This window comes from Phocoena phocoena, chromosome 8, assembly GCF_963924675.1.
Source record: "Phocoena phocoena chromosome 8, mPhoPho1.1, whole genome shotgun sequence".
Taxonomy (NCBI): domain Eukaryota; kingdom Metazoa; phylum Chordata; class Mammalia; order Artiodactyla; family Phocoenidae; genus Phocoena; species Phocoena phocoena.
In genome coordinates this window covers 106,237,534-106,257,680 of record NC_089226.1, presented here as the reverse complement: position 1 = coordinate 106,257,680, position 20,147 = coordinate 106,237,534, and the positions used below count along the sequence as shown (strand labels likewise).

At 60.5% G+C, this 20,147-nt stretch overlaps 1 protein-coding gene across 1 annotated transcript; it reads right to left on the bottom strand.

Moving 5' to 3' along the window:
• Positions 1 to 5,176: 5,176 nt before the first annotated feature.
• On the bottom strand, positions 5,177 to 14,908 carry CCND1 (cyclin D1). Its single transcript, XM_065881890.1, has 5 exons — positions 14,578 to 14,908; positions 12,806 to 13,021; positions 12,113 to 12,272; positions 8,098 to 8,246; positions 5,177 to 5,499 (listed from the first exon to the last, which is right to left on the bottom strand). The coding sequence occupies exons 1-5, from the start codon at positions 14,773 to 14,775 to the stop codon at positions 5,335 to 5,337; spliced, it is 888 nt and encodes a 295-aa protein (XP_065737962.1). The 5' UTR covers positions 14,776 to 14,908; the 3' UTR covers positions 5,177 to 5,334.
• Between the last annotated feature and the right edge of the window lie 5,239 nt (positions 14,909 to 20,147).

Here is a 20,147-nt window from a genome sequence, read left to right as displayed (position 1 = left end):
GAGGCCGGAAGTAGTCTGGCGTGTCCTGCAGTCCCCTGGGCAGAAACTTCGGGGAATGAGGAGTCTGAGGCTGGGGGAGATGGGCGGTGAGGCTGGGGGGAGATGGGGGTGAGGCTGGGGGGAGATGGGGGGTGAGGCTGGGGGAGACAGGGGGTGAGGCTGGGGGAGGCGGGCGGTGAGGCTGGTGAGATGGGCCAGGTCCCAGGACCCCGGATGGAGCCGGAAGGAGCTAGCAGCCCCAGGGGGTTCTGGCAGAGGGTGGTGGGCCCGCCTGGGGCAGGGAGACTGGCTGGGAGGCAGGGAGGCCCCAAGTGAGTGGCCGTGGGCCTGAGTGAGAGCAGGCGTTCGGGCTTCCGGGAGGGGGCAGCGGAGTGGACACCGGAAGGCTTTGTCTCCAAAGGCCAGTTTTTGTTTTCCTGATACGCACAGGGCAGCCAGACCCCCATGGGGGGGGTCGCCATGAGGGGATGCCCGAGCTGACGTGGGCGGTTGGAGAGGTCTGGGCCCGTGGCATAACTGAGAGAAGCCTGCTGCCCCTCCTCCGGGGGCCTCACGGCCGGGGAGACGGCCCTGGGGGTCTCCGGGACCCTCCTCACCCGGCCCAAACCCTCTGTGTACTTTGGGTCCCATCTGCACCCCTGCCCCTGCCTCCCCCCGCCTCCCCGTGCCTCACAGGCTACCTCCCCGTCATGCCCTCTTCCTTTCCACTGTCCGACCTGTCAGCCTACAAACAGATTTTCCACCTGCAACATTAGAAACCATCAAACAGCCCCGCAGGTCTGGTGTCCTGTGCGTCCAGCTGCCTGTGGAGTGCAGGCCGCCCCCCGGCTTCCTCTGCCCGGATTCTCGCTGGAACGTAATGCAATCAGAGTGTTGGCCCTGCTCCTCAAGATCCCCCGAGGCCCTCGTGGCGTCGGAGCCTCGCTTGGGCCCCTCTGTACGCCCATGGTCGTCGATGTCATTGGGCCCTGGTGCTGACACAGACTAGCAGGTCCCCGGGACTGAGCCACCGCGGTGGTGCACAGCAGGCCCTGGGCTTCAGGGTACCTCCCGAGGCTCTGACCGTCGCTCGGTCCCCTTTCAGAGCACCCTGTAGGCCCCGGGGGTAGGGGCCTTGCCTCACGTCCCCACCCAGCCGGCGAGGGACTGGGGCAGGGAGGCAGCAGTTGCGGTGCCTGCACACCCCACCTCCTCCCAGAAGCTCCAGGCCCCACCGACCCCGCGGGCACCCCCTGGGCAGGCTGGCACACGGCAGGCGCTTCGTTAGGGCTGCGGTGAACTGACCTGGTAAGTAGTGCCATCCTTGGCGCGTGACCCAGGCCTCCTCCTGGCCCTGGAGCGCTCGCTGAATGCTCAGCTGGGGGGTGAGGGCACCTTGGGGAGCTCCCGGCTCTGGGAAGAGGCCCCGGCCCCGCAAAGCTGGGACCAAGATTCATTTCCCACCTCCACCGGCTTTGGGAACGCGGCCAGTTCGCAGGCATCTGGAGCCCAAAGGTGGACGTCACAGGTGTCCACCAGGCCTCCCAGGTCACCGGGTCCGTGTGAAAGGCCACTGGACCGCTCCCCGGACACTGGCGTTGTTCCTCCCTGCCCCGAGCTCAGGGCACCTTGGGGCCATGATTCACCCAGAGCAAACAGCACTTCGTGCCAGAAGAGGGTTAGCGCATTCATTTACTTTCCTATCTGCAAATAACCTGGGAGGGTGAACTGGCCAGACGTGGGCTGGGAGGCGGCTGATCAACGGGGCTCACGTCACCGGGGCCAGAGCCGTAGTCTGAGGTGGTCGGGGCCGCCTGCAAGCCCGTCCTCAAACTCTGGGGGGTGTGTGTCCACGCGGCCCTCTCCCACTACTGATCTCTGGTCTGGATTTCCTCCCGGCTGGGAGGGCATCACACCCTCTGCATCACCAGGGGACCGCTGGCCATGTCTGGAGGCATTTTTGTTGTCACGACCGGGGTCGGTCCTGTCATCTAGCAGGTGGAGGCCGGGGATGCAGCCCAACAGCCCACGGTGCCCAGGGCAGTCCCCCATGACAGAGGATGGCCTGGCCCCGGTGTCCGCAGGGCCGAGGCGGGCCCCCTACCCGCCTGCCACCCCCATCCAAGGAACTTGGGGCGCATGGCCCTGGCTCCCTGCCCGCCCCAGGAAACAGACAAGCGGACACTGCCCTGGGGTTTTACCAATTTTATTTCTAGACTTTTCACGTTTGTCTTGTTTCCTGCTGGAAACGTGCCGGTTACATGCCTGTGCTGGGAAACACCGTGGTGTGCAACCAAAAACACACACAGACCCCCAAGTGCCTGCCCGCCCGGCCCCTCAGACTTGCTGGTCACGGGACAGACTTCCCTGTGCTCCCGGACCTGCCACTGGCCTTTGGCCTTAGAGCACACACATCTCACCCCCCACCACGGACAGACCGTCCCTCGCGGACCCCGTTTGGTTCAGACAGAGACGCCGCAGCCAGAATGGTTGAGGTAAGCGGAAGCAGTGTTCCTGCAGGGGTGGGGCGGGGTGGGGCGGGTTTGCACCTGCCAATGGCCTTGAAGCGCACGGGCTGCCCCGCCTGGGGCCGCCGCGGACGGTGCAAATCCAAATCCTTTTGGTTCGGCAGCGTGTTAGACGGCTCTCGGGCACACAGCACTGTTGGCTGGCTTCATTGAGATCTGAAGTCTCTTTAAAGGAGCATTTGCTATAATGACCAGAACAACAAACAACACTAACAACAGATACAACGCACCCCAAACTGTGACACAGGCCAGAAGCGATTCCACTCATGCCAAATGACCGAGTCCTACAGCACAGCACCACAGTGGCACATTAAGACATACTTGTTACAATAATAATTAATAATAATAATGCAACTTTCATAGCTATACGCGAAGAACGATATGGGCTGTAAAAACTACGATGATGGTAAATCCCAGGTCAGATGGAGAGTCCAGCATAACAGGCGCAGGGCAAAGGAAACGGACATGGCCTGTCTCCAGAGACGCCCGGGGGTCCTCGTGAACGCGGCCCGGCGGGGTGGGGATCCCCCACCAGGTCCTTTTTGGGATCTCGTCCGCGTGTCCGTCTGCCGAAGCAGCGGACAGAGCCTGACCACCTGGTCTGCAAATGGCTAAGTGAAGCTTGAGGTAATTGTGAAACAGGAACCTTTTTGGAATAGAGCAGTAATCACATTAAGTCAAAATTGATCACATAAAAAAGAAAAAAAAAAGAAAAAAAAAAAAACAACAACGCTACCAAAAACGAAAGGCATCCGTAATACATTTTTTCTATGAGAAAATTCAAACTAGAACATGGCAGTATATGACATTGTAAAACAAAAAAAAAAAACTGGTTCTCCAATAGCAGCAAAACAATGTGAAAGAGAAGAGAAGCGATATGCATCTGTTTCCAAACTGTACTGGGAAGTCATCGGTAGCAGCGAATAAAGAAAAATGGAGCCGCAGCCTGTCCCTCGCGTGGTCCCCGCCCACCTCCCCTCCACACACTTCCTCCCTCGTCTCCTCGCTCCCTTCAACACTCCCTACAGAATAATTACAAAAAGGTACATAGCCAAGATGTGCAAATTATCTAGCGGTTGCTAAATTTCTTTTTTGAAAGGAGGGTTCGGGGATGAGATCGTATTGGAACTGAACTTGGAACTGAACTTGTTTCCAGCATCCTAATTGTGCTTGTAACTCTGACACCTCTCCAGTTGGATCACTCTGCGAAAAGCCCATCGGGCCAAATTAGCCAAATCCATGTCTTTGTGTTTTTTTCCTCGGGATTTTTTTCCCTCTCTTATAAAAGGACCTAACCTGCAACATCTAAGGCAGAAAAGTGTGTGTGTGTGTGTGTGTGTGTGTGTGTGTGTGTGTGTAAATCAAGGGGAGATTGCATTACTTTATAAATCATACTGGCCTTACGAATACCCTCTGCAATAAATATTCTTTTTAGCCTTAACTATAAATTATATATTTTAGTGTTTAAAAACCTTCCGTCGCAAAACATCTAAAGATAACTCTGAAACTGCTGGTTCTCTAGGTAAACCTTTAAGGCCCCTACTTTCAAACACCAGTTGGCACGGAAGGATTCCTAAACTTCAACTTCTCTACAGAAAAGGAAAGGAACACATCATCCTGGCAGTGTGAGAATGAATGCACATTTTCTTCTCCTTGACCGGAACCTAGCCCTCCAAAACATCATCTCCCTTTCGCTAACACCATATCGACAAACACCTGCCTCACCATCCTGTCTGCACCCAAGTACTGGAATATTCCCAAACCATTCCATTAAGAAACCGTTCCCCGCCCCCTCCACACACAACATACACAGAGATGTCACCTAGAGACTGAAAGTGCTTTGAAATGGAATGGTTTTGGAATATTGAGAAGGAACAAAAACAAAAACAAAAAAACAAAAAAAAACAGCTGTAGATTTCACCTGGATGTGAGCAGGCTGCAGATGTGTTGGGTGAAAAACCAGCACCTCATAAACAGGTAACTACAAAAATATGAAGATTATAAAAATAGAATATATTAGGTCACTATTGCGGTCTCTCTTTCTAGTAGCGGACGCTAGGAGTCGGAGGTGGCCTTCCGTCACCGAGGCGCAGGCTGGCCCCCGACAAACCCCTCAGGTGGTTTGGTCCACAGGCAGAAAGAGGATCAGGCCTTGAAAATGCCGAACTCTACGCTACCCTAGCCGAGAGGTTACATCAGCCACTGACAAGGTGAAGGTTACACGCCTACCTACGAAATAAGATAAACAAATGACTTATAAAGTGACTACATGCATAAGCGAGATACAGGATGCCTAGAACCGCTTTAAAGCTGTGCTCTTAGGAAAAGCACACGGGGAGAGTTCTACCTAAAACCCTCTTCTACTTTAAAAATGGGTTGTGGACTTCTTCCTATTTTTTTTTTTTCCGAACGTTTTTATGCTTTTTGTTTGTTTGTTTGAAACACATAAAGAATCAAATCTAATCCTCCCCTGCAGACTCGCTTCTTGTGTTAACGCCTATCCTTATAACACAGAGACACAAACACATGAATATAAAAACTAGTTGATTACGGGGTATACAATCCTCTATTTTTGTAGCACAACCCTCCTCCCCCTCCAGCTCAGGGTTATGCAAATTCTATTTTTTCCTCTCCTTTTTTTTTTTTTTTTTTCTTAAAGATAGGTTTTCGGGGACGTTTCTTTTCTTTTGCTTAACTCAGAGACAGAAGGGAGAAAGAGCAAAGGAAAACACCAAGACACTGAGGGGCGGGCTGCCTTCCGACGGCGACCGGGCCTGAGCGGCTCTGTCCGCCGAGCCCGGCCGGCCCCGCTCCCGCCGCGGCGCCCTCAAATGTCCACGTCGCGCACGTCGGTGGGCGTGCAGGCCAGGTCCGCCTCCTCCTCCTCCTCCCCCTCCTCCGCGGCCTTGGGGTCCAAGTTCTGTTGCTGGGCCTGGCGCAGGCTGGACTCCAGGAGGGCCTCGATCTGCTCCTGGCAGGCGCGGAGGCAGTCCTGCACGAGACAGGTCCTCAGGAGGCGGCCCGCGGCGAGGGGCCCCTTCCCAATGCTCACCGAAAACGCCGCCTCCCCCAAACCCAGGAAGCCGCCGCCCAGACCCCAGGATCGACAGTGGGGACCCTGTTTGCCCACCAGCTGCCTTCCCGGCCTGAAAAGCCCACGTCAACCAGGCCACGGTGAGCCCACTCGGGACCCAAGGGCTCTGGTGGACACAGACGCTCCTGCCCACCTGCCCCGAATCCCCTGCCTGCCCGGCCGCTCGCTGGAACTCCTCGCCGGGGCTCTCATCTCTGGGCCCAGGTTCCCACCAGCCCCACTGCTGCCCTCCGCGAATGCAGCGCCATCTGATCCAGGATGGGGAGGCCCTCTGAGGCCCACTTTTCGGACTTAATCTCTGCCGTGTCAGCCCTCGCAGTGAACCCAGCATTCCGTGATGAATGGCCGTCAAAAGCGTTAGGCCGTGCTTGACCGAGGATGAATGCTGGGTGGCCCTGGGGCCTTTATCCCCCGTCCTCTCCCGTTCGGGCCTGCGTCCTGGGAGACGCTCCGGCCGCGCACAGCTCCCAGCAGCGACCACCCCGCGTGTTCAATGGAGAGGAGGAACCCCGGAGGCCGGGGGCCTCTCCTGGTCCCACCACGGGCACATCTCCCAGCAGCTCGAAGGCTCTGCCCGCAGCCGGGCAGTCGCGGCTCCCGGATCTGAACAGAGAGGCTGTCCCAACTCCTGGGATGCCACACGGGGCTTCTGTTCTAGAGCCAGGGAAAGGCTCCAGGGCAGCCTGGGAAAGAGACCCATGCCTTTCCCACAGGAACGAGGTTCAGCACGGAGAAGGCACTGCTAACTTCCTCCTAGATGGGGCTGGAAACGGTGTACCCCGCCCCAAAGAAGTGAAGCCAGGCCAAGAGGGCTTGTGAATGAATCCCTGGAGATCTCCCAAGGGGACAGGGCTTATGGGGCGTGGGGGCTTTCCTAACCACCCTTTCAGTATTCATCACGACAAAGGAGGAGGCAGGGAAGGTGCCAAAGGCCCCATTTTACAGAGGAGGAAACTGAGGCCCAAGGCTCCTGACGGCCTCCTCAGGCTCTGATCCGAACACCCACCACGGCCTACTGAGGCCCGAGAGCCTCCACCCACCCCCTGAAGGCAGTCCCCCAGAGGTGGCTCCCTGGCCCCTGTAACTTGGGGGGCCAGGCTGTGGAGCGGAGAGCAGAAGCATACAGGAGGGGCCTCCCCTCTGCAGGCCCTGGCGCATCCTCCAGCTCCACCGCCCATGCTTCCTCCTCCCAGCAGCCTGCTTGGCACTGCAGCCTCACCCCGTGAAGAGCAGACTGTGACCACGGGGGCCAGCTCTAGGGAAGGGCAGACTCAGCCACGCCCCGGGGCCTCCACAGCCCAGAATTCGCTGCGTCTGAGCTCAGCGACATTTGTCACCGGTCACCAGACTAACGAATTTCAGCCTCAACTGATTCCTCCCACCATTCCTCAGCCGTAAGGCATTTTGCTTAAGATCTAATTAAAATAATCTCTATTCAGATAAGGGATCACACAGCGATTTCCTACCACTGTCTGCAGACAGCGCTGTTTCACAGTTTCTAGCTGGGGGATGGCGCCGGCCCTGGCAGCCAGGTGAGCATGCCTCCCCCTCCCAGGGGGCCACCGAGCTGCCCGCGCCTACAAACAAGAAGTCATCTTCCTCTGGGGGTCACGCAGGCTGGTGGCCAAGCACCATTGGCAGAGAACAGGCAGGCATCCATCTCATACCAGCTTTCCTCCCCGAGCCTCCTGGGTGCTCGAGGGTGGACCGCCAGAAGCGGCCGGAGCCAGAGCCGGACCGGGGATCGGGGTCAAGGTGGTCACTGGCTCCTACTCGGGACACTAGTGGGGCCTGGCAGTGACCCCCGCCACCAACCTCGCTGATCTAATTCGGTGAAGCCCCAAACCCTTGTAATTGTTATTTTAATTCTTTGAGAAAAGAAAAGAAAAGAATGGGGAATAAGACAGTGGCATTTTTAAGTAAAAAGATACAATGGACTCCGGCTTCCAAAGCAGCAGCCTCTCAAAGGGGGTCATAAAAACAAGTTGTCCGTACCAGGCCCATTGTGGACGGGAGACCTCACAGGGGCCCTTGTAAAGCGGCCATTTGTCGGGAGTCCACGCTGTCGCCCAGACAAAGCTCGACTGGGCCTCACCCCACACACCATTAGGGCACGGATCATTGACCCGGCCTGCCGTGTGGCCCCTCTTCCTGACGGCCCCTCCGCCACGACCCCAGGAAGGGTTAAGGCTCCTGGGCGCCCCTGGGGCCACCAGAAGCCTGGGAGGACCCTCCCGCCCATTACAAGTTCTGGGAGGTGTTTCTCCTCCCAAAGGAGCCCCCCAGGAGACGGGGTGGAGTGGCCCCCAGGCTGCGTGTGCCAGAGCCACGGCCAGGTCCTGTGCCTCTGGACGCAGATGGCTGCCTGTCCCCCACGTGGCCCCAGCCTCTGCCACTTCCCACCAGACGACTGCAGCTCGGGACCCCCAGGCCCTGGATGCTTCTAGTACCCGGTGCCGGACAGGCCCCCCAGCCAGCGCCGGAAAGGTCACTTACCGGGTCACACCTGATCACTTTGGAGAGGAACCGCGTCAGGCGGTGATAGGACAGGAAGCTGTTGGCGCTTCCCAGGTGCAGGCCTTGCACCGCGGCCACCACGCTCCCGGCAGCCACCATGGAGGGCGGGTTGGAAATGAACTTCACATCTGCGGAGAGTGAGGGAGGCAAAGGGGTTGTGAGTGTGGACGCAGCAGGACCCCTGTGACCTGGACCCCCGAGGCCCTGTCCCGCAGATGGCTGGTCCTGAGGGGGTGGTCAGGAAGTGGGCGCCAGCAGGGGCAGAAGCCGGGCCGGACTCTCTGATCACGAGCTCGTGATGCTCGTTTAACAACAGCAGAGGGACTTGCCCGGCCGCAGTGGTTAAGCCTCCGCGCTCCCAGTGCAGGGGGCCCGGCTTGGATCCCTGGTCGGGGAACTAGATCCCACAGGCGTGCTGCAACTAAGAGTTTGCATGCCACAACTAAGGAGCCCAAGTACTGCAACTAAGACCTAACGCAACCAAATAAATAATGGTAAAAGAACAAAAAACCTCCCATCACCTTCCCCGCCCCCTGCCACAAACAGCAGAAATGCTAACCAAGAGAACAGCTGCTGGAAGAGACAACGGGGGGGGGGGGGGGGGGTGGGGGGGAGGCACAGTGGCCTCTGCAGAGGGGTCATCGCTCACTCCCTTCTCTTAGCACGTGAGCCTGTGAATGTATCACTTATTCACAAAAGCCCGACGAAAAGAAAGGCAGGGAAAACCCGCAAGGAAGCAGACACGTCCCCTACAACACTACCCCCAAGTACCTGCGCTGCTAGGTCCCAGGGGGAGTGGCCGTCTTACACATGGGAAGATGGGCCCAGGGAAGCCCCCACTGCCCTCAGATGCTCATCCCTGCTTCATCTGCCTCCAGGGACACGGCAGGGCTATAGCGTTACTTCATCTGCCCGTCCTCGGCAGCTCTCCGCAAACTGTTGGGAAACCCTGCACCTCTGGGCAGGTGGGCTCCAGGGTCACCTCCTGGCAGCTCACTGACATGGGAACTTCTGGTTTCCCTCCTGGCGGCACACTCGTCACGGACGTGAGGACACCTAAGAGGCGACCCAGCGCCTGTGGGCTGCCTTTCTGTCGCTCCCAACGAGAAACTCCTGGCAGGGGAGGCCACCGATTTCAGCATCTGAACCAGGGGGCCTCTCAGTGTGGAGCCAGGCCCTAGAAGGTCAGCCCCTATCCCCTCATCCTGTGTCCAGGAACTGGACGGTGAGCTGAGTGGGAGGGCACTGGGCACAAAGGGAGTGTGCGGCCCCCGGGGGCTGGGGGCACCCCCCGCCCCTCCCACTGGCCTGAGAATAAACAGCCAGGGCCTCTCATTCAGCGGAGCGGGAGCCCGCGGAGGGATGGGAAGAAGAAAGGCAGCCAGGCGGCCACACTGACGGGGCGACAAAGCTGCTGCTGGGCGCTCCGACCACTTGAAAAAGCAAGCCCCTCACAAGGCGCGCCCTCTCTCCCCTTTAAACGGGAGCAGTTCCACCCAGGCTGGGAACCAGGAGCCCGGGATGAGAGGTTTCCATTGAGGCTAACCAGGACTGCACAGAAATCGCTGTGGCCGGAGCGCAGGTTCTGACTGGCCGCAGCTCGAGACCTGGTCCAACAGGGAAGGAATAACTGAACGCAGGCTCTGTGTGTGCGCGCACGCACGTGTGCGCGCGCCTTGGCGGGTTTATGGGCTTAGATTGAGAAGCCCGCACGTTGCAACTCGGAAGCTCCGACAGCTGTTCCTGTTCACTGCCCGGCTGCAAAGAGCCCAGCAGGCCACGGCCAGGGTGGGCATCGGAGCTGCAGCGCTCCGCTGACCCTGCTCAGGCCCATTCATTCAGCTCAGTCACGTGCCAACCTCAGAGGTAACTCACCGGCCACAGCACAAGAAACGCTCTACTGCGTGCACACATCCGTACACAGGTTAAAAGCAGGGCAAAACCCAACTCTGTGCATGGGTGCCGTGCCCCCTCCCGCCCCCATGCACACCTGGGAACCCAGGTCTGCAGGGCGCACGGACCAGGGAGAGCAGAGGCCACCCTTCCCCCGCCGGCCCCCTGCACCTTTAAAAGGGACCCTTGCTACACGGAGAGCAAAATATCTCCCGGGACTTTTACTCAAGCCGCCACTTCACAAAATCTGTTTGTTTTTAGGCTGTAATAAGTCGCTCTCATCTTGAGAGGCCCCCTTGTGACTAAGGACACTGCTGTGTGCCAGTTAGGTTCCAACGGACCAGGACCCGGTCGTGGTGGGGTGCCGCTCCCCTCCCTCCCCTGGCCTTCCTGTCCCCCACCGGGGCCCATCGAAGCTAACGCATGTGAAAAGCTGGGTCACCCCTGACCATCCCTCCACCTTCACCCGAGGTGTGCCCAGGCCGGGGGTGCTGGACAGTCTCAGTAGCTGGACAGCCAGCACCAAGCACATTCACGGCCTCTGCGCCCGGCTTCTGCGCTGCCAGCACCCCACGCGGGCTACACACCCCGCCTCCTGGGGTCCTGGGAGAGGGGGAGGTCCAGGCTGCCCCAGCCATCCTGGGGGGAGGGCACGCAGGAAGTGTTCTTTGCATTATCTGCCGGACGGAGACTTTGCCGTTTCTCTGAACCACTTTCAGCTCCATAAAAGGCTGCTGGGAAGTCCCTGGAGGCTTCTCTTCTCAGAGGCGTCCCAGCCAGAGAATGCCTCCCTGCCTGCTTGCTGGGCAGGCCCCTGGAGGCTGAGGGGACGCGGGTGAGAGCCTCTCTCTCCCCGCCCAAGGGCGGGTGCTGCAGGGCAGGAATGCCTGGCGAGGGGGCGCCCTGACCCCTCAGATTCATCCGGGCTTCTTGTCTGCCCCCACCCCGTGGCTCGCTTGGAAAGATTCAGAAAGAGGGGTTCACGCCTTGAGCGGACAAAGGAGGGTGGGGAGGCCAGCAGAATCCTCCCAGCTCTCCTAACCCAGAACTCCCGGTCACCAGAGCACTCAGACGTCAGGAGAGTGACACGAGGTGGCAGGCTAGGGGGGGCTCCACCCCTTCCGGGGAGGGGGTGAAGGATGCCAACTCCCCCCTTTGGTGCCCTGTCGCCCTCAGGTCGCACCGAGTGAGCCCCAAGCAGATTTGATGGCTGAGGCCTGGCCAGCAGTAGAGGCGGCCCACGGCAGAGCTGGGCAGGATGGGGGCAAGGGTCCTCCGATCAGGGTCTCCACAGGTCCTAGGCCCAGCTCATGGGATTGGAGGGGAGGAAGAGGTCGCAGGGGCTCAGGGGCAGGGCTGGGACAAGCAGGAGACAGCACTGTGTGTCTCACTGGGTTCTGAGTGACTGGCCGTCTGGGGGCTGGGGAGAGGGCTGTGCCGGGGAGGGGCCCCCAGGGATGGTCCAGAGCGGTGCCGGGGGAAGGACGGAGGGCCTGCTGCCGCCGCCAACCACAGCAGCCCAAGCCCAGGCCGCTAGGAAGCCACTCCCAGGGCAGTGAGCTGAGCCGCCCTGCGGCGCCCCTGGCGGGGCCTCAGGCGGCCAAGCGCCTCTGTTGGCCGCCCCCGCACGAGGGCCGCTGCTGGCCGCCCAGAGCACGTGGTCCAGGCACTGCCGGCCGGCGCTCCCCACCCCTGTAGGCGCCCCTGGCAGGTGGCCCAGCCCGGGAGAGGCCAGGAGGGGGCCCCCGCAGCTCAGGCTCCTTGAGGACACGGGAAGGACTGGGGTGGGGGGAGGAGGCAGGCTGGACTGCCAAAGTCAACCTCTTTCAGCATGTAGTGACCCCCGCCTGGCGTGGGGAGCAGAAGCCACACCAGCTGGACACAGGCAGGCTGCCGCCCAGCCTCAGCTGCCCGGGCCCAGGAGCCCACACCCCCTCCCTGGAGCCCCAACAAGAAGCCCAGCCCTCTGTTCCCCGGAACAGGGAAAGAGGAAAGCTTCCGAGGGCGGAGGGGTCTGGGGACCATGTCCTTGGATGGGGAAACCGAGGCAGAGGGCAAGAAGCTCCTCCAGGGGCACCCAGAGGCCCGGCCAGCACCCTACCTGTGGCACAGAGGGCAACGAAGGTCTGCGCGTGTTTGCGGATGACCTGTTTGCTCTCGTCGACCACCGGCATTTTGGAGAGGAAGTGTTCAATGAAGTCGTGCGGGGTCGTGGCAGCCAGGTTCCACTTGAGTTTGTTCACCAAGACCAGCTCCATTTGCTGCGGAAATGGAGGGACACGTGCGTAAAGAGAGGCGCAGGCGCGGACCCCAATGCAACAGGGGGCAAGGAGAACGAATGGGGCGTGTTGGAGGGTCCGGGAAGTTGGGGGGACAACGCGCAACCCCACATCCAAACAGAGAAGGTGCCGCTCGCAAAGGCTCCCGTTCTTGATTAAGCCCACTCTCCGCGGGTGGAGACCAGAAGCCCGCGACACCTGGAAGGCGAGGTCTGGTCGTTCGCGCGGGCCCCTCGCCGCCGCCGCCGCCACCGCTAGAGGGCGCACGCCGCCCACTTTTCGCGGCGCTAGGGGCGCCGAGGCGGTGGGAGTCGGAGGGAGAGAAAGTGTGAGTGAGGTGGGGCGGCGGGGGACCCGTCAGCTCCTCGACAGGGGCCCCACTGGTGTGGCCGCCCTCCCTGGGGGCAGAGGGTCTCTCAGCGGCCCGCGGGGGCCCCTGGCTCTCCGCACCTCCCCCACCCCCGGGGTCCCACGGCTAACGGGGCATCCGGGGGCGGTGGGGGTCCCAGGGTTACCAGCAGCTCGTCGGGCCGGATGGAGTTGTCAGTGTAGATGCACAGCTTCTCGGCCGTCAGGGGGATGGTCTCCTTCATCTTCGAGGCGACGAACATGCAGGTGGCCCCCAGCAGCTGCAGGCGGCTCTTTTTCACGGGCTCCAGCGACAGGAAGCGGTCCAGGTAGTTCATGGCCAGCGGGAAGACCTCCTCCTCGCACTTCTGCTCCTCGCAGACCTGCCGGGGCACCGGGGGCCGTGACCGCCGCCACCGGGAGCGCCCGGCCCCCTCTGCGGAGACCTCGCGCCCCCCACCCGGCTCGCGCCAGGGCTGCGGGGCCCCGAGCGCGAGGAGGGTCAGGGCAGGGGGCGGCAGGAGCTGCCGCCGCCGCGCCCCCTTCCCCGAGAGTCCCCCAAACCCACCCACCCGAAACTGAAAGGGAAAGTCCCGGCAAGGCTGGCACAGTGGGGGCGGGAGCTGGCACGGCTGGCCGGCGTGTGCCGCGCGCGGGCGGCGGACCCCGGCCCGCGTGGGTGCTTCGGGACCCTCCAGGCCTGGGGTCGGCACCAAATGGGGTGCAGGGCCGTGGGGCGGGCCGCGGGGATGGGCGCCGCGCTCGCAGCGCCTGCGAGACACAAAGGTGGCGTCCCAGGCCGCCGCGCCGCATTTCCCCAGACGTCATCTTTTCAAAAAATATTTAAAAATATTAAAAAATTAACTGGGTACATAAAAAGCCCCTGAAAATGACCCTCAGGCGGTCCTTTACCCAGGCCGGGGGTCGGGAGCTCGTTGCAGGCTCAAGGGAGAGCCCCAGGAATTCAAACTCGGGGGCCCCCCTTCCCCCTGGGCGCGGGCGCTGTTTCCCTCTCGCAAGGGCACCACGCCGCACTTTTAAAAATTATTTTAAAATACTTGCGGTGCACTCAGGAGCCCACTGAAGGCCTGAAAACGTGCCCCTGGACCCCGGCTCGCTCCGGACTGGTCCCCCAAGCTGAGACCCCTGCAGATGAGGGTCAATCCCCAGCGTCTCGGGGGCCACGCGACCTTGCAGCCCGGCGTGCTCTCCGGCCCAAGCTGGCCGTGCGGGGCGCCCCGGGACTCACTGCTTGAACAAAGGGGCCCCCTCTCCCGAGCGGGGTCCCCTCACAGCTGCCCGAGCTCTGGCCCCTCGCCCCTCCCGCCGGCTCCCGGTGGCCGCACGGCCCCTCGCGGCGGCCCCAAGCGCCTCGCCGGCCGCTCCCCACCCCCACCCTGCCCCCAATTATTAATAAACACTTTTGCTTTGCAATAAAAGAACAAAGATGGCGCATAATACTGGCACGAGCGTCCCTTGCATACGTGTCCATGGATATTAATTTAAAAATCAAATCTATGCCCCCTCCCCCTGGAGCTGGCGGCTCAGCGGCCGCGCGGCCGGGAGAAGAGGCGCAGCGGGGCTCTGGCGCAGGCGGGGACTGAGCAGTGGCGGTCCAGGCGGGGGCCGCAAAGGGCGCCCAGCCTGCGGGCCCCAACCCTGAAGCAAACTGGGGTGCCCCGGTCGTGGCTTTCCCCCAAGGTACCCCTCCTCGACCGCTGCCCCTCAAGGGAATATCCAATGACCCCACCCCCACCCCCTCCTCGTTCAAAAAATACCCAGAATATCTATATATTTCGGAACTACGATTCCTAGCAACACTCTGGCAAACTTCAAAAGTTGGGGTGGGAGGGAAGGGAGGGCGATGAGTGGCAAAGAAAAGTGGGTTTGCGCAACAAGTCGCAGGAAAGTGCTAAGAGAGCCGCCCGGAGCCCCGCACCTCCAGCATCCAGGTGGCTACGATCTTCCGCATGGACGGCAGGATCTCCTTCTGCACACACTTGAAGTAGGACACCGAGGGCGCGCAGGTCTCCTCCGCCTTGAGCATGGCCCGCAGCACCCGGTCGTTGAGGAGGTTGGCATCGGGGTACGCCCGGCGGATGGTCTCCATCTCGCAGCACAGGAGCTGGTGTGCCATGGCAGGGGCTCTGCTAGGCGGCCTGGGGCGGCGGTGGGTCCGGGGCTGGGTCCGCGCTCGGCTCTAGCTCCTGCTGCCCCTCGCCGGAGCGCGCGGACGCTGCTGCTAGCTGCTACTGCGCCGACAGCCCTCTGGAGGCTCTAGGACTTTGCAACTTCCAACAAAACTCCCCTGTAGTCCGTGTGACGTTACTGTTGTTAAGCAGAGATCAAAGCCGGGCAGAGAATGGGAGCGGGAGGGGGGGGGGCGGGCGCAGGGGGAGGGGGCGCGGGCGCCGAGCGCCGGGGAGCGGCGAGGGGCAGAGCCCAAAAGCCATCCCGGAGGCGCCGCGCCGGCACCGCGCGGAGTTGCCCCCGAAGCCGGGTTTTCATAGAAATGCAAATCGTCCCGAGGCTGCCTTTCTCCCCGCCGGGGAAGAGGGGTGCAGGGGGGCCTGTCGTTCCCGAGTGGGTCCCTCAGGATTTGGGGGGTTGGGTGAATGTGGCTCTGCAGAGGGGGACAGCCAGGAGGGCGGGCAGGCCACACGCAGCCTGGGGAGACCGCATGGAGGGGGGACTCTGGAGTTCGGTGACACCCTATATCTGAGCCGGGAGAATGGGCGCATTTCCGAGAACGCCACGAGGGCACCCACGGGCGGAGAGGCAGCCTAGGAATCTTAGCGTCTACATCTTCTTTCATTTTCATTAACACGTGTAAATTTCAGGAACCATTTAACATTCAGGGACTCAGGGCAGAGCCGGCAACACTGGTGGAGGCTTCATTCCCGCACACGCGGGGGGGGGTGGGTCGTTGCAAATGCCCGAGGGGGTAACCCTAAATGTTAAAGGACTTTCAGCCTAGCATGCGCTCGCTCAAAAAATAAAATAAAATAAAATAAATGCCCGAAAATTCCAGCAGCAGCCCAAGATGGTGGCCAGCATTTCCTTCATCCTGTCCTCCTCGCCTGGGGGAATCTGCGGGCTGTCTTCCTACCTTAGCCAGTCCATTCTTGCGGGGTTCCCCAATCCCCCCCACCCCCGCCCTGTCCCGGCAGCTAGAAAAACACCCTGAAAGGAAGGCTGCAAAATAGTGGTCTCTGTCCTGTCTCATTTTTTAAAATTAAAAATTAAGTTAAATCGCTGGAAATATTAGTCGCCTCTCCGCCTGGGACAAGACCACCGGAAGCTTCCTAATTGGTTTTGCTGGGGGTGTGGACTTCTCTTCACCTTTAGAACTTGCCCTGGGGCTGCATTCGTGAGCCTGAGGGGGATGGCGGGGGCTGGCAGCAATCAGAGCAATTACAAGTTAAAGAAATGGGTGTATTGATCTGATGATTTTAAACAAAACCTATATATGTTCGTGGCTATAAGAGAGTCCCCAATATTATCGCAAACTTGTACGACATATAAAAGAATAAAGCTTCTTTTCGAATTAAAGATTCAGTCTCTTTGGTGCTTATTTTTAAAATAAAAGGACATTTTGCTCAGGCTTAACATACTTTTTTTTTTACAGTTTTTACTCTACCTGCCCCAAATTAAGAAAACTGTTCATTAACTTCCCTCTGAATATAGTTTAGTGTCATCAAACCACCATATACCCTAATGTTAAAGGCTCAAAAAAAACGGATTAAAAAGCCCCCTTCCCTTCGCAAGGGCGCACACCACAGGACAAGGACCTCCCCCCCCCCCTTTTCGGGGCTGATTCTTCCCGCGCCCCCTCCCCCGCCGAGATTTAGGGTTACTAATATTCCGGGTCCAAGAGGGTAATTACCCCCGGCTCACGCCTCGGGAGCAGAGGGTGGCCCGACCAGGGAGCACCCACCGCCGTGTCCCCCTCCCTGGGCACCCACGCTCGCGTTGGCCCCCGGCACGCCGGAGCCTCGGAGCATCAGCCAGCGCACGAGGGCAGCCGGGCTGCTTTTTCATTCATAAAATCCCGACCGGGCGGCCGCCCGGATGATTTATGGGGCTGCGTGCTACCACCGGGCTGCTTCTGTCCCGGGGGGTTAGGGGACCCGAGCCCCGCGTGCGCCCGGGCCCGGCCCGAGGCAGGCTGGCGACGGCGAGGGACATCGGGTCATAAAGAGGATCGCCCACTCCGGCAGAACGGGTTCTGGGTCCAGGAGGGAGCTTCCCCCTAACCCGGGAGAAAGACAGAGGAAACTGGAATTAGCATGAGCCAATGGGGGCGCGGCGCTGTTACTAGGCGGACCGGGCAGATCTCGACGAGGAACTCCGTTGATTTCCCCGCTCAGGGACGGGCGCAAAAGTGCAAGCCCGGCCGGCGAGCGTGAAGAGCCGTCCAGGAACCCGTGGGGGAGGCGCTGGAATTTGGGGCCCGGCGGGGAGCGCTAGCCGCCCAGCCCCCACCCCAGGGAGCCCAGATCTGCGTTCCCCGGAGACTCAGAGCGGGCCAACAGCCTCGGGGCCCTTGAGAGCGGCTGCTTCCAGGAGAGCGGGGAAAGAGTTTTGATTTTAATTATTTTTTTCAGAGAGAAAAGCAACTTTTAAAAACTTTACTGTTTAAGTTTTAATTTTGCAAGGCCTTTAAAATACCCACCGCGAAGCAGGAACTGCCCGTTCTGGGCTCATTTAAAGTGCTCTGCGCTATTTCTTGGGGACCCTGTGGAACAAAGGGCCAGTGGCCCAATGGGAAAGGAGACCACTCTGGCTGGAAAGAAAATCCAAAAGTAACTTATATCACCTTCCCACTTTCCTCGCCCCCTGGTCCCCCGCCGAGGTGACCGCGGCCGGGGAGGATCGCCGGCCCCGAGAGGGCGAATTCCGCGGCAGGCGCGTTTGCCACTGTCCCTGGCTGTGGGAACCTTCATTCAAGGCGGGGGAAGGGAGCGCGTTCATTCAGGAACCCGCGCGCCGCGGCGCCGACCTCGGGACGCACCGCGGCTGCGCGCCGCCCGGCCGGGGGCTTTGGGGAGGGGGTGCGGGGCCCAGTGGAGACCTTCCACGGGCTTCGACCTCCGGCACCCGCCCTCCCCCGAGAGGACTGGGCGGCGGGCGGGCGCGCGCATGCAGGTGGGGTCACCTGCAGCCGCATACCTGGCGGCGACTTGAAAGGACTTGGCTCCAGCTCCGCGAGTTTTCCATTGTTAAGCCCTTAAGTCGTTCTGGAAAACGCTTCCGAATGCGGACCGCGGGGTTCCGGGGGCGCTCGGGCTCCACTTCCCCCACACTGCTCGCTTTCGGGGGGCGTGTGGCGGTCCACGTACTGAGGTAGCTCCGCCCCGGCTACCCGGCGCGGATCCCCGGCCCCCCCAAAGCTGCGGAACGAGCCCGAGCAAACTCTGGCCCCGGGCCCACCTGGGACACTCACAGGCTGGGAACAGGGGCAGCCGCATCTCCCACCGCCCCAAGCCCCGGACGTGCGTTTCCGCCTCTGATCAATTAATTTCAGCCACACACAGACCCCTGCGCACCAGTCTCGGGTCGGGCAGGTTGCGAGGGTGGGACACCCATCCCCCAGCTCTTAAGGCCGTGGGCTAGGTGTGCGCGGGAGATGAAAGCAAACCCCAACAGGTGTGTGTGCGGGGGGTGGGGGGTGGAGGGTACTGGCTCCCGCAACGCCGCTGGAATCCCAAGGGAGAAGGTGCACTCTTGGGGATGAAAGAAGATTCTAACTCCTTGACCTCCGCCCCTCAGAACGCATCGCCTGCTGCCCTGAGCAATATGAAAGTCCACTAGGAATTGCCTGGCCTCTTGGCTCAGGCCCCTGCGCGGTCTCTAACTAAGGGTCGCGGAGTGGGCGCCCAGGCTCATTAGATAACCACCTCCAACCAAGGCGAATGAATCGGGCGGGAGGTGGGGATAATGACCTAGGAGGCCATACCCCTCCCGCGTCTCCCGTGGCCAAGCCTACCCGTGGCTGAGCAGATCCCCCCGCCCCCCCCGCGTCTGCTCCGGGAGCGGGGCGCCGCTGCGGAGGCCCGCGGGGCCTCGGAAACCTTCCGCGAGGAGGACCCTCGCTAAGACCCTCGTTGGGTTCCGCTGCACCCGCTCCGTCGCCTCGAGGACTTGTCACTGCCCCCACCCCGCAGCCCCCATCCTCGCCCTTTTCCGGAGAGTGCCTGCGGGGAGGACCTCGAGTCCTCGTGCGTTCCAACCCGCTTCTTTGCGCCTTTGAAATGCCCGAAAACGTTTCCATCCTTCGAATTGGCCTTGGGGATGGGTGCGGGGACGACCGGGGTCTTAGTTGCGGTCAGTCTATGAGTTACAGGGTTCTCGACTCTTGCCGTGGGGGTCGGGGTAAGGTTCCAGGTGCGGGGAGAGGGGTTGCGTACTTAACGCCCTGCACACCTTCCCTTGGATCCCTCGGCCTCGCGCTGTCGGGGCTGGTGGCGGGACACGGGTTTGGACCCGCTGGGTAGTTCTGGGCGTGCGGGGTGCTAGGGGCCCGATAGGCCGCGCTCTGTCCCCACGGCCCGCCGGGGTGCTCGAGCTAGGATCGCCTGCCCTGGGAGTCCGAGGACACGGGGCTGGGTACTGGGGTGCGGCCCCGCTGGGGAGAGAGGGGAGGCGAGAGCGCGCGCGCCGCGGGAACCTGAGCCTCGGCTCGGGAGCCGCGCCGCGCATTCCGCGCATTCCCGCCCGGCCTGGGTTCAGCCGCCACGTGGTCGCTCTGCGCGCCGCGCTTACCGTAAAGCTCAGAGGAGACGAGCACTCCCCAGCTTCGGAGCGCGTGCGGACTTCCCAGGGTGCGCCGGACCTGCCCACTCCTGGTGCACAGGTAGAGGTTGCTCTTTTACGTAATAAGTAGAAGTACTGCTGGAGTAATGACACACTCACTTGTAAAGACAGGCAGGAAGGGTGCTCAGGCCCCGCTGGTATCTCAGTAGGGCGACTGTCCATCTCAGGAACGTGACCGAAACGGACCGATGACCATTCTGCCTTCCCAGCAGTGACAGCGAAAAGGAGGAGCTGCAGCCGGCCGATGGCTTTCTTCTCCTTTTTCTGATTATTCCACATCAGTAGGTGGCTCAGTGCAATACCCTGTGAGACTGGGAAACAGAATCCATGACGTCCTTAGCGCATAGGAAACGTCCATAAAGCTGCCTATACTATTTTTTTAAATCCTGAGGTGTCTTTTTCTGAGGATCAGGATAATAATCTACTTTTCAAGGATTCATGCAAAACCAAACCACTTTTCAAGATGCCAGGAAGTTTGCAAGCGTATTTGTAAGGGTGCACAAGAGTATCACACACAGACCTACATCTGCCAGTAGGGCAGTCAAAAGCTTCTGTAACTGCCATGCAACCTTGGACAAATCTCTCTCCCATCTGGAAAAGCGGGTATGACTGTGTGTCTCCTAAGGCTGTGGAGACGAGTAATTACGGTAATGTGTGTGAAGCGTTATTCCTGTATTTGTTCTTGGGCGGAAA

Bases quoted from the DNA above. Each gene is read 5' to 3' on its own strand.
- CCND1 (XM_065881890.1), bottom strand. From the start codon at position 14,775: ATGGCACACCAGCTCCTGTGCTGCGAGATGGAGACCATCCGCCGGGCG. The intron at 13,022-14,577 runs GTGCGGGGCTCC...GTGCCCCGGCAG, and splicing joins TAGCCACCTGGATGCTGGAG to GTCTGCGAGGAGCAGAAGTG. The intron at 5,500-8,097 runs GTAAGTGACCTT...TGTCTCGTGCAG, and splicing joins AAGTGATCAGGTGTGACCCG to GACTGCCTCCGCGCCTGCCA.